This window comes from Festucalex cinctus, chromosome 10 (assembly GCF_051991245.1).
Source record: "Festucalex cinctus isolate MCC-2025b chromosome 10, RoL_Fcin_1.0, whole genome shotgun sequence".
Lineage (NCBI taxonomy): Eukaryota > Metazoa > Chordata > Actinopteri > Syngnathiformes > Syngnathidae > Festucalex > Festucalex cinctus.
In genome coordinates, this window is record NC_135420.1 from 9968476 (window position 1) to 9985794 (window position 17319).

General features: G+C 37.8%; 1 protein-coding gene across 4 annotated transcripts in view; it reads right to left on the minus strand.

Moving 5' to 3' along the window:
* Window positions 1–17319, minus strand: part of pde4ba (phosphodiesterase 4B, cAMP-specific a) — a 199959-nt gene that overhangs the window by 41424 nt on the left and 141216 nt on the right. For all 4 annotated transcript variants that reach the window (XM_077533933.1, XM_077533932.1, XM_077533934.1 and 1 more), the window contains 4 exons: window positions 16447–16641; window positions 15796–15832; window positions 14777–14847; window positions 11831–11883 (listed from right to left, as the gene is read on the minus strand). In XM_077533933.1, the coding sequence (XP_077390059.1) occupies window positions 11831–11883; window positions 14777–14847; window positions 15796–15832; window positions 16447–16641 (356 nt within the window). The remainder of the gene's footprint in view (window positions 1–11830; window positions 11884–14776; window positions 14848–15795; window positions 15833–16446; window positions 16642–17319) is intronic.

Sequence of the window (17319 nt, forward strand, 5' to 3'; positions counted from 1 at the left end):
ACTGTTTTTGGTTACAACAGTGTGCTGTGCGTTCCTCTTAAAATAATGTGCAATGTGCAACAACAACAAAAAATATATTGTATCCAAAGTCATGGAACAAATACAGCCTGAACAAACTATATCCCAACATTTACAGTTGCTGGGCATACTGTAGCGTGGTTCAAGTACACTAATTAAATGTTTGAATCCAGCGTTTTCCAAGGCTGCAGGTCTGCTGCTATAAATAGACCTATGGATCTGGCGTTTCGCGCGAGCTGAAGTGTGTGGAAGTTTCACTGTAAATGAGGATGAAATAGTTGGTTGGACCGTTGTTTTCCCACTTCTAGTTGAATTTGATAAATCTAAATCTTTGTGATGCCTGCGTAAATGTCCCGTCATGTTTGTCGTGTTTCCCGTTGTTATAGGCTGGCGGCTCGGGCCCGCCGCCGGCTCCGCTCCCCTAGTATGTATGTGTGTGTTTGTGTCGGCTGGTGCCCGTATAATGGTACTTCAGTTTGAATGCGCCAGCGCGACACTCTGATTGGAGGACTGTGCCAGCGCGACACTCCGATTGGACGACTGTGCCAGCGCGACACTCCGATTGGACGACTGTGCCAGCGCGACGCTATTGTGTATCCGTGTATTATACCCCTATTGGTTATTGTTGTTTCTCCTCCGTTCTGTCAGTTCTGTCAAATGCGGTTATTATTTGTTCACCTTCCACTTTCACTCCCTTGTCAAACCCCTGCCTGAAATTTCAATTAAAACTACTCAGATGTTAAAGTCGACCCGTGTTTATCTACTCTATATTTTCTGTTATTGTGTTACTTCCCTTCCCCTTGACGAGCCGGGCGTAACACCGTGGCCGAGTACAGTACGCGCACATAGCATATCTTGCAACTGTGGTCTTTTTATCTGGTCTTACGTTCACGTTGTCGACATAACTCACCGGGAACGCAAAATGTTTCCAAACTGGTGACGAGAGAAGCGGGAGCGGCTTGAAGCACCATTGCTGTGTCTGTCCGCGCTTGCCATCATGACTGCAGGAGAAGTCAGCTAACAAGTGCCGTTAGCTAGTAGCTGAATGGCTGCGTCTCATTTGCTTTCCTGGGAGGTGGCGGTGGCGGCGGTGGCGGCGGGCGCGGGGGGGGGGGGGGGCATCGAATCGTGTGTCCTCTCTTCTATTTCGATGCTCGAAATCGTGACGTAATTTCGATCGATTTCGATAAAAAATCGAAATCGTGACACCCTTAATATATATATATTAAGGGTGTCACGATTTCGATTTTTTATCGAAATCGATCGAAATTACGTCACGATTTCGAGCATCGAAATAGAAGAGAGGACACACGATTCTATGCCCCCACCCCCCCCCCCCGCGCCCGCGCCCGCCGCCACCGCCGCCTCCCAGGAAAGCAAATGAGACGCAGCCATTCAGCTACTAGCTAACGGCACTTGTTAGCTGACTTCTCCTGCAGTCATGATGGCAAGCGCGGACAGACACAGCAATGGTGCTTCAAGCCGCTCCCGCTTCTCTCGTCACCAGTTTGGAAACATTTTGCGTTCCCGGTGAGTTATGTCGACAACGTTCACGTTGTCGATAAAAAGACCACAGTTGCAAGATATGCTATGTGCGCGTACTGTACTCGGCCACGGTGTTACGCCCGGCTCGTCAAGGGGAAGGGAAGTAACACAATAACAGAAAATATAGAGTAGATAAACACGGGTCGACTTTAACATCTGAGTAGTTTTAATTGAAATTTCAGGCAGGGGTTTGACAAGGGAGTGAAAGTGGAAGGTGAACAAATAATAACCGCATTTGACAGAACTGACAGAACGGAGGAGAAACAACAATAACCAATAGGGGTATAATACACGGATACACAATAGCGTCGCGCTGGCACAGTCGTCCAATCGGAGTGTCGCGCTGGCACAGTCCTCCAATCGGAGTGTCGCGCTGGCACAGTCCTCCAATCGGAGTGTCGCGCTGGCACAGTCCTCCAATCAGAGTGTCGCGCTGGCACAGTCCTCCAATCAGAGTGTCGCGCTGGCGCATTCAAACTGAAGTACCATTATACGGGCACCAGCCGACACAAACACACACATACATACTAGGGGAGCGGAGCCGGCGGCGGGCCCGACCCGCCAGCCGTAACAACGGGAAACACGACAAACATGACGGGACATTTACGCAGGCATCACAAAGATTTAGATTTATCAAATTCAACTAGAAGTGGGAAAACAACGGTCCAACCAACTATTTCATCCTCATTTACAGTGAAACTTCCACACACTTCAGCTCGCGCGAAACGCCAGATCCATAGGTCTATTTATAGCAGCAGACCTGCAGCCTTGGAAAACGCTGGATTCAAACATTTAATTAGTGTACTTGAACCACGCTACAGTATGCCCAGCAACTGTAAATGTTGGGATATAGTTTGTTCAGGCTGTATTTGTTCCATGACTTTGGATACAATATATTTTTTGTTGTTGTTGCACATTGCACATTATTTTAAGAGGAACGCACAGCACACTGTTGTAACCAAAAACAGTCAATAGATGGCAGGCACCCACTGTGACTTTTTGTTTTTGTTTTTTTATTTTTTATTTTACACTTCAGTAAGAACAAGACGGTTAACTTTATATTGTAAATAAATTCTTTGAATTTGATCATTCCTGCCTAATGTCAATTATCATATATTACATAAATTTACACAAAAATAATATGGAAATTGCATCACCTATATGTAGCCGATCTTTTGAAATAAGATTTACTGTACAATGAATAGAACCAATGATCATAGACTAGCCTTAGCCTACAGAAGCATATGCCTCTGTGTTATAAAGTGGGGGAGCGGAAAAAAAAAATAAAAAAAAAAATCGAAAAAAAAATCGAATCGTGACCCCAAAATCGAAATTTAAATCGAATCGTGGAGTTGGCGAATCGTGACACCCCTAATATATATATATCTGTGGCAGATATATCTGTCTCAGAAAATCTAAATATGGTGACAAGTCCATTATTTTAAAGACTTGAAGCTGTCATTTGCTGTAAAAGGGGGTTCGACAAAGTATTATTTCAGGGGGGATGAATACTTTTGCACAACCTACTTTTCAGTTTTTTCTTTGAAAAATGAGTTTGAAATAAGATGTACACTTTGTTTAACTTCATGATAGTGTGCTACTTTGTGTTTAAATTTCACATAAAAGTTCATCCATCCATCCATCCATCCATCCATCCATCCATCCATCCATCCATCCATCCATCCATCCATCCATTTTCTCCTCACAAGAGTCGCAGGGGTGCTGCAGCCTATCCCAGCTGGCTTCGGGCAGTAGGTGGGGTACACCCTGAACTGGTTGCCAGCCAATCGCAAGGCACACAGAGACAAACAACCACTCACACTCACAAGACCACCGAGGGACAATTCAGAGCGCCCAATTCACCTGCTGTGCTTGTCTTTGGAATGTGGGAGGAAACCGGAATACTCAGAGAAGACCCATGCAGGCACGGGGAGAACATGCAAACTCCACCCACCTGGACTTGATCTTGCGCCCTCGGTACTGGGAGACGGACGTGCTAACCAGTAATCGACCGTGCTGCCACATAAGATTTCAATGAAATATATTTGTTTGTGGTCGTACTGTGCCAAAATGTTGAAAAAAACTCAAGGGGGATGAATTCTTTTGCAAGGCGCTTTAGCTACTATCAACACTGGGCTACTTAAAGATCGTGTTAAGTGGATACTGGCAATGAGGTATCGACCATAAATCTGTTGATGCTAGGTAATGATAGGAAGTCCTTCACCAGTAAGTATAAAACCCACACTGAAACACTTGGCAGGAAAGAAAACTTTTTTTTTTTTTTTTTTTTTTAATCTGATAGATTATGGTTTTCATTAACTATTTTAGTTCCTTGCAAACAGCACTATTTATGTTGCTCATTTTACATTAGTACTTGAAATACACTAATGAAGAAGGTTGCTTAAAATTTGTTCTCATTTTATATATATATATATATATATATATATATATATATATATATATATATATATATATATATATATATATATATATACACACACACACTTGCACCCTTTAAATCAGTGGTGTCAAACATAAGGCCCGCGGGCCAAATCAGGCCAGAAAAGGGATTTAATCATGCCCGCGAGATGATTTTGTAAAGTTAAAAAATAATAATAATTGTAATGTCGGACTAATTAATCAGCCGGCCACAATCAAAATATATAAAATTTGTAATTTCACAAGCAGTCCTCAAATGCGCAATGCAACTTGTACGGGGGATGTCATGATTTTACACACAACTTAAAGTTATAGTTTATTTAATTATTATTATATTATTATTATTATTTTTTTAATCATAGACCAAAAAAAATGTTTAATTCGACACAAATTCAATTACTGGTAACACAAATAGATATGACAAGGATTAGCGTCCTTATAACGTCATTAACTGCGCCACGCAATGCATTCTGGGAACAATATATTTGCAAAACAGGTAGATTTAACACATCCAGAGCTCAGTGTTGCCGCATTCCATTTGCATTTGTATTATTTTTTGTAACAATATGATTACAGCTGAGCTCCGTAATTTAGGGCTGGCACAAAAATAGCGAAAACATGTGTATAATTGACGGCAATCGTTTTTAAATTATAAAATGTTATTTTACCGATGCGGCCCACTTGGTAATATATTTTCCTCCATGCGGCCCCTGAGCTAACATGAGTTTGACACCTCTGCCTTAAATCATAGTCACTGTCTCTGATTTCAAACAGCTTCTGAATATTGTGGCAAAGTAGGTTGTTGTGTACCTTGTACATTATTTGAGCTGTTTTAAATTCAACTAGATCAGAAAGTCCAGTATGAACACAATCATGTGAATAAGGTCAAGACACTTGAAGAGACCTTTGCTTCACATATACTGTTTCCTGTATGACAACATTTCATGTCCTGAGTATGATTTCATCAGGAAGTGCGGTCAAAGCTGTTAGAAGTTTACATACAACACACACAAAAGGCTTGTTTGAAGTATAAAAAAAAATATAATACACATACTCATGTTGTGCAGGATATTGAAATATGTCACGCAGCAAGACCTGAAGCTTTATTCACACACTGAAATGACGTGGATAGTATGCAGTGACAAGAAATGATGGCAAACAAAATAACGGCGTGTGACGCAAATAAAAGGTGAACAGTTACTATCTTTGAGCAATGCGGCTTCAAAACAAATAGAGAAGCTGAGTATTCGTATTCATGCAAAGTGAGTCAAAGGGTGAATCAGGTTTGACACATCCTTTAGTATATGCTGCTACATTCTTTTTTTCTTTTTTTTTCTTTTTTTTTTTAAACCACAAAGCCATGTGACCACATGACCACAACTAATTACTGAGTTTATGCTTTTGGGGGAGTTACTTTATAAGTAACCCTTTTTGTATGTCGTACTTGATATTATATACCGGTTGTTTTTATGTGTTAGTTATGTCAGCAGTTTAGTCATCTCTCTGCTTAAACAAGAAGAAGAATTAAAACATGCGCCCCAAGAGAATTGGAATGAGATTCACCTGTGCACTTACGCATGATAACATTGTGTTAATGTGTTCATTGTGTGGGCAGACACAATGAGCGTTTGTCTCACTGCATCCTATTTTTCTACTTCGGGCTGACGCACACGCACACACACAGACAACAAAATGTAGACATAGCTCCTCCTGGCTTCCGTCAAGTCCCAACAGTTAATGACAACAAAACAGGAACAATCTGATCTTCTCTTCCTGCCTCACACTTCCTGCCCACCGCTGCCGCCTCCTCTGGCAGACCGACAGAGATACGAGCAATAAGAAAAAAGAATTGAGATTTTTAGAAAAGAGCTGAAAAGGATTAAGGCAGTGTTTCTGCATCTGTATAGGTATATTTATAATATACCGGTAGATTCTTTTAATATGTCAGGTTAAGAAACCAACATGGAAGAAAAATATCAACAAGCACTAGTTGTGACATTAACTTTAATTTGTTCTCAACTTCTTTTTTTTGGTCGAAATTCAGTAGAATAATGATGTGTGAATTGCCTAGTACCTGACGATTCGATTCGTATCACGATTCACAGGTCACGATTCGATTCGATACCGATTAATCCCGATACGAATTTATAAGTCGATTGTTGCGATTTTTTTTCATTCAAATTTAGAAAATACTAATCAGTAAGCTTGTAGAGTGTAAGATTTATATGAAAATGTATTATTTATTTATCTGAAATTTCAGTCTTATAGAGGTTGTAATCTGTTTCATGTTTGAACAGCATTAAAATAAAATATTAAGGCTTAATGTTCCGTTCATATAACATTCTTCCATGCTCAAGGTGTGAATCCTAAAAAAAAAATTAAAAAAAAATCGATTCTGCCGATTATTGAATCGATTCGAGAATCGCGCGATGTAGTATCGCGATATATCGCCGAATCGATTTTTTTTTAACACCCCTAGTTACAACCAACAACTGTAAGCTTCTAACATACATGACGTAGCATTTTACAAAAACAAATGTGCAGCAAGTGCATCGGCTTTAAATGTTGTGTACTGAGAGGTTTGGATCCCAAAGGCGCAGACACAAATAAGATTTTATCTATTTATTCACATTGAGAGGCAGAAACTCAGAGACGCTGTACACAGGAACAGGTGGACAATAATCCGGCAAAACACACACAATTCTCAGACCCTTAAATAGACAGTCAATCAATCTCATTGGTTGTGGCTAGACATGTGAGTACTAGTACTGACATGGAATTCTCTGCTTTGCTGTTGACTCCGTAATTACAGATAGGTCCTAACATCAACAAACATCATGTAGCATAAACGATCCTTGACATACATGATATAGCAGAGGTGTCCAAACTACGGCCCGGGGGCCATTTGCGGCCTGTCATCCATTTTTTTGTGGCCCGCGACATATGCTAAAAATGGCATTTGACTCAGTTCAAATCAAATAAAAACAAAAATGTTTGGAGATAGTCAAAGTAAGAAGAGAGGGTCTCGAAAAACACAGGTGCTATGAAAGGTTATTTTAGTTAACTAATGAAATAACTAAAACAAAAAAAAAACAAAAAAACAATTTCGTTAACGAAATAAAATAAAAACGAAAATGCTTTTTAAAAAACGAAAACTAACTGAAATTACATTTTATGTTTACAAAACTAACTAAAACTATAATTATAGCAAAAATGTCCTTCGTTTTAGTCTTTGGTGTGATTTTTAGTAAATTTATTTTGATATCAACCGTAATAATGACATTTGAAAGTATGTCACACAGAAGTGACGTCATCTCGCAGCAGCCAATAGAAAAGCACCTTCAGATGACATCGTTTTTTAAATATTGCGCACAAGTAATAAAGATTTTTTATTTTTTTTTAAACAACCTAATACTAATACTGAAACTAACTAAAACTAAACTAAAAATAAGCATTTATTAAAGAACTAAAACTAATAAAAACTAACAGAACCACCCTGAAAACTAATAAAAACTAAAATTAAAAATTCCAAAACTATAATAACCTTACTGCCATATTACAAATAAATTGTTTTATATACTGTAGTATTTTTCCAAATATGCAAAAGCACAAATAAATTATTTGTACAATTTTTAGGACTAAACACAATTTCTCTTCATAACATTATGTGGCCCTTGCGTCCTTCTGAGCTTCTGTATGTGGCCCTCAGATGAAAACGTTTGGGCACCGCTTTCATATAACCTAAACCTATTAAAAACTGGATGCAGTTCCATCAATAGCAAAACAGACACGTAACGGGTCGTGAACTCTGGCGCACGGTCACAAACTCTACTCAAACTTAACTCAGGCGTGACCCCAGACATCAGACAAGACCCGAACATTTCTCCTGCATGGCTCGAGTCATGACATTAAACATGTAAAGCAAAAAGACCTGAAGCTCAGGTGATTTTTTTTTTTTTTTCTCCAGCCCCAGCAGAGCTTGAGACTGCGACCAAAATGGTCACACATATGTGCAAGTAAGAATTTCATCTGCTTGTGTTTCTGTGAGCAAATACATTTGCTGCACGTATGTGCATTTTTTAAATGTAAATGGCGATGCCGCCAAAGCAAAAAAAACAAACTTTCTATTGCACCAGATTTAAATGTGGTAAAGTGCCGTATTTTCCCCCTTTTTCATTAACAAAGAAATCATATCTGCTAGTTCCACAAATTTTAATCAATTTTATTTATTTTTTTCCCCATGTGTATGTGTTCAGTCCACACAGACTGAAAACTGGTGATAGTATCACCTCCACCCCATTTATGGCAGGATGTTGAGCTGTGGATCTCATAGGGGATGTTGGTTAGGAGGAGGCACCGCTATAAAAACTGGCCCTACTGGGTGCATTGAAATGCTGTAGATTATGAAAGTACATTTATAAAAAGCAGGGGAAAAATACACAACACATGCATGCTTTGTTGTTATTTGAAAACATTTGCTTTGTGTCTTCTTTTAAAATTATATATACAAAATTGTTTTGCCAGCCATTGTTTTTTGCAAACACACTTCCTATTCAAAGTAAATATTTTACAAATATAATTACTTGTGTCACTATTTTTTTCAGCTTCATACAAAACTATAATAGACCAATTAACACAAATATTTATCGGCATGAAAAAAAAAGAAAGAAAGAAAAGTAGTTAGTGTAGAGTCCTTTTCAATAAAGCCAGCTTTTACTCACTGCTGCGTTGATTTATTTTGATCAAGGGTTTCATGAACACATTCTTCTGCGATCACAGTTTACCATGTATTTTTTGGACAATTTGATGTTTTTCTTGAATGCTTATGGTGTAATTAGTAGCATGTTTGGTGTCAAAATGCCAACAGACTGTAGCTTGTACTCTTGCTGTGGCCAGCGACCAATATCTGAAGTTGATATTCACTTACAGAAAAAAGGAAAAAAATTGGCATCAATATTTTGAATAATAGAAATGCCAACACTTGACTTTGTTTGAATGCCTTTAGTTAAAGACATACTTTACTTATTTAGCCATTTTTGGCAGTCAAACATTAATATTTTGCCTATAATAAATTTGATATTTTCATTATTTTTCACGTACAATTAGTACCTTTAAAAACACATTTTGCAACTTGCTGTCGACTGAAAATGACATCACAAGGGCTCAAGTAACCAATCACAGCTCAGCTTGTGAATGTCACATGACCAAACCTAAAAAACAGGTGAGCTGTGATTGGTTATCTGAGCCCTTGTGATGTCATTTTCAGTCGACAGCAAGTTGCAAAATGAGTTTTTAAAGGTACTAATTGTACGTGAAAAATAATGAAAGTATCAAATTAATTACAGACAAAATATTAACTTTTTATTGCTATAATGGGCTTAATAAGTGAAGTATCTCTTTAAGCACATGTATATGAAACAGCTTTTGTTAAAATGATGTTAAAAGCGTTTTAGATTTTAGATTTTGTTTGAAAATTCTAACAAAAAGTACAGGGAGCTCCCAGACTCAACAGCATGTCTTGAAAATTTAAACAATTAAATATCTAAAATTAATACCTGGTTTTGTACTGTATATTATATTTTCCAAAATGCCCATATAATTGACAATTCATAGGTTGAAATTGATATATCAGCTAACTTGTTTCATGTGGTTAAACCTCTCTCCGGAGCCATGTGATTGACGCATAGCATAGCTAGCTGGGTGTTAGCCTGCAAGCTAACCACTCCCCACTGTGACAATAGGCTGTGGTTAGCTCGCAGGCTAAAAGCTCCCCATTGTGTTTTAGCAGGGTTAGCTTCAAGGCAAGGCAGCCTTATTTACATTGCGCAAGGTAATTCAATGTGCTTTACAAGATCAAAAGCACAATTACTGTAAACAAATTTAATCGACTAATGGGCCCATCTGTTTGGACTGTGAGCGAGCAGAGCCGCCTCTTATAATATTTACCGTTAATGGGATCACAATAATACTGTTACTAGTACTTGTACTTATGCGTACATGTGAGTTGTGCAGGAGCCTTTTTTTTTTTTTTTTTTTTTTTTTTTTTAATTTACAACTTTGGTAGAGTCTGCATGAACTTAACGTCAAAGAATGTAAAGTATTTTTCTCCGCTCCACTGCGTGTGTGACCACTGTGCAAGTGTGAATCAGTCATGGGGGTTTCACAATTCACTACTGATTGGCTTGGCACCAATCAGACGGTGCTGGTGGAGTGATAATGGTGGAGAAAGGTTCCACAGCAGAAAGAGAGACATGCGCTAGGGCTGTGTATCAATTCTAATTTCCTCAATCGATTCACTTCATTTCAGTATGATATAGATTAATTATGGAACATCAATCTTAAATGTTAGGGCATGATAAAAAATGCAAAGACATGAAATTCCAAATTACTGTAAATTTTACGGAGGCAGTAACTGGTTGCATTCACTGCCATCCCAGTAAAAATGGATCTTTGACGTGTATAGCCGTCAATGGCACTGAATGAGTTAGAGGGTTTAATTAATGAAAGTACCACATGTAATAATCACTTAATATAAAGTTATCAATTAAAGGTTTTATGAATCAATCTCAAGCTCGAAAAGGAAAGTTGCTTCAACATCAATTTTTCAGCCCTATAGTGCACACGGTTTTAAATTGATTGCTTATCGGTTGTCAGATTTAAAAAAAAAAAAAGGCTGATAACAACCAAATTACTAACTAGAGCTAAATAGCATTCAATGGCTAAAAATATATAAATTAAACAAACATAAGAAACTTTAACTTCCTTGTTTTATGTTGCACCCATCCGCCCAATTATGTGCCTTTAATTTTGGTTAAATAAAATCTTCCTAAGCGGAAGCAATAAAGATACGTGTCGCACATACTTAAATATCCTCAATATCCTCGTTTGTCTTTACAGGAGATCTGAAAACACAAAAGTGATGTCATAGACGCACACACAGCACCTGATGAGCTGCGGTTCTGATGGAGGAAGTGAAAACTTGGTCCATCTGCTTTGACAGGAAGTCAACAGAAGCCACAGAAAGGCACACTGACGTCAATCAGAGCCACAGGAACACCTCCCAACACCACACACACGCGCACACGCACCCACACAGTCAAAATAAGTACTCATTCAAGTCCCATCTTGTCAAACCATAATTGCACAGATAAGAAAGGTTAAAAACCATCATAGCATCATTCTATGAAATACTCCTCATACACGTTTACACATTAAAATTACAAGCAGAAACATTCTCAGAAGTGAATTTGAGAGGAGGAATTGGAGCTTACAAAGGCAAAAAAAAGTCCTTCATGCTGATCTCATGCAGATACTTTGTATTCATTACCATAACTGAAAAGCTCATGTAAAATAACGTAAAATGTGACATACTTTTCTAATCAACCTTATTGCCATTACTGACTACTTACAACTTCTGATTCTAGTCTAAGCTGACAGTTTCCCAGCTAAATCTAAAGTCTTTAACTTTCCAATACTGAAAAACAAATTTTTGCGTCTGCGTGTTCACACACGTTGCCTTTCACTGACGTAAATACATGAACAGTGTAAAAGTCACATGCTTTAAGAGGGAGTTTTCTGTTATCACTTTATCAGATCATAACATGTGTGCTTGAACTAGTTTTGGTTTGCTTAATGATGTTGTTGACAAAGAAATCCGGACTACAACGCAGATTGTATTCCAGGTAAGTTGTCACATATGTGTAGATGTGAATAAAAAGACAAAAATAAAAAGTAAGAGCATGTCTAAGGGTACATAAAAAAATACACCAGCTAAATAAAGATGAGTTCATGTTGTTGGGCAATCCAAATTTTCATCGGAGCTTCTTACCTGGGAGGCACACTTTGGTGACTGCAGGTTGATTTGCGGCTGCAGGAGACCTCCTGAAAGAAGGAAAGACAGTAAGAACAAAATATTCATTTGGGTAAAGATTGTCCACATTTTAGATAACGGTTTAATGGATGAAATTTAGTGAATATCAATACATTGCAGCAGATAAGTGATTTAATTACTATTACTGGTGAAGGGTCTAGCATATAAATGGATGAAAAGTTATTTGGAAAATAGATATAAGGACTTGCAGTTTAACAATATACAATCAAAACACTTGAAGATCACTCATGGAGTTCCCCAAGGGTCTGTGCTAATTTTATGTACATACACTATATGAGCAGCATTACACATTTTCTTTTATTGAAATGTAACCTATTGTATTAATAAGGAAATAAGTTAAAAGATACAAAGAATTAAGGGGGTAGGACTAGATAAGTTTTCAACTTCTTCCTACTCCCTTTGAATATGTAAAATTGTAATTGTAAACAAATTTAATTTCATGCCAGGTTGAACGTGATATCCCACTGTTTAAACATTGTAAATGTTTAATTAAAAAAAAAAAATGAAAAAAAAAAAAAAGGTTTGTGAAGTTGCATTTTCTTCGTCAAGATGGCAGCCCAAGGTCTTTAAAGCATATATATTTGAAGGATGGTAAAAAGACATTTATGATGTTGATATTGATGTTGATGATACATAGTGGATGATTCCTTTAAACATGGATGAAGTTATCCTGGTTCTGTACAACATTATGAATGGGCAGTGTCCAGTCAAAGTGAACCTAGCAATTTGTTTGGCTACATTAAGCGTCAAGTGTTACAACAGTGCAGTCTATAATGAATAAAGTTGCACATAGCACATAGTTGTTGTCGTTTCAGTTTGTTTCGCTGCATTTGTTCCTGGCTAGCGTCCTATGGCCTCATTGCCGCTTGTATGACTGTATTAATTAAGACTAGCGGCATTCGAATTAGATGAAGCTAACAACACGAGGCTAACCCAATTCATGCCCATTTATCGTTCATTGATTCTTGTGTTATCGCAATGTCTGTTTCAGCCAACTTATTTTTGGTGATAACATTATTTTAGTCTATATCTGAAAATGCATTTTTGGGCCATTTTCTGCAGTGAAAAATATTAACTATTACGCCTTCAGTGGGCGTTTGTCTGTAGGCTACAAATATTGACAAATTGCGAACAAGCTCCAAGAGAAAGTCAGAAGCTGGAGTTAAGTTGAATGAGCTTAATGTTGTTTTCATTCTCTTGACAATACTAATTTGTTAAACAAAAACAATGCTTTCCCTAGGCACAATGAGAGGCAATGGTGAGAAACTGGAGCTACGCAATGGTTTTATGGAATGTAGAAACTAGCGCATCTTTTAGCAGACTGCTTGGACTATGAAGAGGAGGTGTCACATGAATTTGACTATCGGGAACAGAAGCTTGAAAACAGTAAGAAATTTAATACGCTGAAACCACCAGTAGAGGGAGGCAAAGAATCACAAATACATGCTAGCTCTCAAAGGACATGACGTGACATATTGGCCCGGTTGGGACGGCATCTGACGGTAGTCAGGTAGTGGCCCAACACTGCCTGTTAATGTCGAACCCTGCTCTGCCTCCTTACTGTAATTGATTATCTGTACTGCCTATCCTGAGCAGATTTGTTGAGTGCAATCACAGTGCTGCCAAATTGACGCAAAAGATGCCAAAAGGCTTTGGTTCAACTTCAGAATCTCCTCGATGCAAAACAATACGATTTACAGTCAAATAACTTTGGGTCCATTATGTACGCTATTTTGAGTTCAGGCTGGTTTCATTAAATTGTTGGAAATACTCAAAGCTCAATGTAAAACCTTCTAATATATCACCATACGGCATTGTATTATTATTATTATTATTATTATTATTATTATTATTATTATTATTATTATTATTATTATTATTAAATTTATTTTTACTTTATTTCCTTTTTTTACCTTCATTGTTTGTCAGTGTCTTTGAATGTAGGTCGGCCACACGATGCAGACAAGTGAATGTTTGCATGGCTTGCAGCATCCTTCAAAAGACTGCGGGGGAAAAAAAAAGGCATGGCTGCCCTACATACATATTTTTAGTCTTTCTGCACCAGCATGAGGTGTGATATTGACGACTGCTACTGTCACATTGGATAACATTTTTCTTTTTTAATAAGCATGGCACTCACCAGAATCAGTGACATCATCATGGAGTGAAAATAAATTTCTGCTTTCTACTGCACTCCTAAATGACTGGAATTAAAATGTGAATTGGCCAATAAAACGAAAGCTGAATCATAATTTTGGGATTCGAGTGAGATGAATCACAGAGGTGCCAACCTATATAGAAATTCACTTCCATAACAATTTGTCTGAATTTCAATACTTTTTTCATATTGTCAAGATTTTGACCACAATACTTTTGATATTAATATATTTTTATAGGCCCATCCTCTTGGCTGACGTATGTGGTGACATACACATATTGATTTCCTGTCCTATGCAGCTTTCTGCTGGATTTGTCAGACCAAAAGGCACCAATGCAACTTTGTAAAGCTCGTTACTACCATCTTGTGGTGACTTTGCAAATCTACAGATTCCTACAATGCACAGGTTTTTTGGTTTGAGGGTGGATTTGTTTTTATGCAGAAAGTAGAAAAACTGCAGTTGCATGGATTAAACAATTTCAATAAAACATTTTTGTGTTTTTTTTTTAATAATCAGAACTACATTAACTGTGAAAACAGTCAGTTGAAATAATAATTTTTCAATACCCGTTTGCATTCAGCTTCTTGTGATTTGAAAAAGAACGGAATACCCTTAAAATTACTCATTTTGTTTTGTGTGTTCAAATGTGCGAGTGTTGCCCTCAAGGTGTCTTCATAATGCAACTTTAACTTAAATAATGTAATCCACAGAATGAATGACTTACTTGCTGGAGGCACACTGGACATTGGTCAGTACAGTGAAATTATTCCTCACACTTCGAAGGCTTGCCAGGACCTGGACACATAAGAGAAGAATTTTCATTTGTCTTCATGCATTTATTTAGCACTAGCTTTTGGGTAATTCACTCATTGTACAGTATACAGTATTTAACAAACTAGGTTGATTGATACAGTTATACAGTACAATAATTGAAACTGTACCTACTGTGCATAAAATTGCGCATTTTAATGTACAGTACAGTAGTTAGGTGAAATGCCAGCTCATAGCTTGTTATAATAATAATAATAATAATAATAATAATAATAATAATAATAATAATAATAATAATAATAATAATGTGCTGCAGAGAATTTAGTGCGCTCAGTAGTTGACTTGTGGTTGTTGTGATGTATGATTTTTTTTCTTTAATCCCTTGATACTATGTCGAGAAAAAGAAAATCCTATATAAAAATCCTACCTATGTCTTGGATATGTTGGGGGGGGGGGGGGGGGGGGGGGGGGGGTTGGGGTCATCATATTTTATTTTTAAATTTAAAAAAAAAGGGGGTTGGTGAATGCGCATAAGTAACTGGTGGGTTACCTCCAACCAGGTTAAGAGTCACTGCTCTAAATAGATCATACGTGTGAATGAATATACCAAAGTTAACCGAATTTACTTACATGACAGTTAATAATTTCAACCACCCTCACTCACTAACTACCCTCTATGTGTCTATCAAGTATCCAAGGGTGAGTACATATTTGATTGCTTTAAATTTCATTATACCACAGTCGACTTTGTTTTATTTTTCCAGTCTGTTCAGCTAATAAACGTTAAGGAGGTTTGACGCCGGAATGGCTTACTTGAATTCTAATTATTTCCTGTGGGAAAATGTGTTTGTGTGAATTCCAAACAAATGACAGGACACCCATCGGTTTCCTGCAATTGAATGTGTTTGACCCTAGAAGTTCCACAGTAACAGATTGCACTGAATTTTCAACAACAGATTGGGAAATATTTACCTGAGCAAAAGGCGTCACGATCAGGTCATCACCATGTCTGGAAGGACACAGAAACGTGTACTAAGAATTGTGTTCAAATTCAGTTAAGCACTGAATGCTTTGCTGTTGACAGTGCTTTAAATACTACCACATTACCCACGGACAGAAACTAAAACAAGCCCGCCAGTCCCACCACTGTAATGAAGAGACAAAGATGGACTCCAAAGAGTGTGTGAGGGAGGTCGTAATTGGGAGTCTTCAGTTCTGGGGGATATGTGACCTTGTAAGGCATTTTGTGCAACAACTCATCTATTTTTGTGAACTGAGAAAGAGCAAGACACTTCAAATCATTGTCATGCTGTCTGGAGCCACATATTTATTACTAATGGGATATTTACAGGCATCGCCACTCGCTATCTCAGTGGGATCAACATCAGGGTGAGAGTACAACAAAGGATCCTCATTCTGACAGCATATCAAATAGTGGTACCTCAAAGAAAAAAATTAACGGATTAAATCCGAATAAATTTTGCAAAAAACAACAACCCCAAAACACTCTAAGACAAAATAAATAAAAGTATAACAACAACAACATATTTCACCTTATTCAATTGTGTAAACGTGCATACGTTTCGGCCAGGGTGTGTGCAGCAGTTTCATCTTTCTACTCACAGCTCAGAGGCAATGGAGGAGTTCCGTGACATGGACTTGGGTGAAAGGTCATAGTCGCTGTCCGAGCGATACAGAAAGGACTCTCTGCGCTGGCTGTGACTTGGGAAGTTGGTGTGGAGGACGAGTCCGGAACCGGGGGAGGCCTGAGGGTCCAGAGGACTGCAGCTGGCTGAAGGGCCATTCTCCACATCAAAACTGAAAATATAACAGCAGACTGGTTCAGATCTTTTTGTCTTCATTCATCATTTGGTGTTTAGATGAAGATATAACAACAAATACAATATTTTATGGACTATAAGGATGAAATTATCCAAACCAGGCTTTGGAATTGAGACTATCCACCGTGTTTTTTTTTAATTTTTTATTATGAAGCACCCTGTGGTCTCGGATAGTTTTCATTTACTGGCTAAAGATGAAACAAGTGGAGTGCAGAATGATTCATGTGTACGATCAACATCCCCTTTAAGAGATACACGCACACGCGCGATTACACTCTCAATTATACACGTACACACATAGACATGACCTGGAAATGGGGGGCGCACTGACACGCTACAAAGCACCGTACTCATTCACTGATGAGCATTAGTGACATTGAGATGAGTGTTCAGGAAGACAAACAAAAATATATTTTTATTATTTTTATTTTTTTTAATGTATCAGTGTTTCAACATAGCCACTTTCAGTTATTTTTGCACAACTTGCTGTTTTCAAACAAGGAGCTGACTGGCAAGATTCACAACAGGTGTTTGATCCAATAATTGATCAATACATTAATTGGTTCAATTAGAATTGGTATTTGAGCAGCCATCTCCATAACACCTTTCACATTTTGACATCACAAGACCAAGACGACACGTAACAACAGAGGAC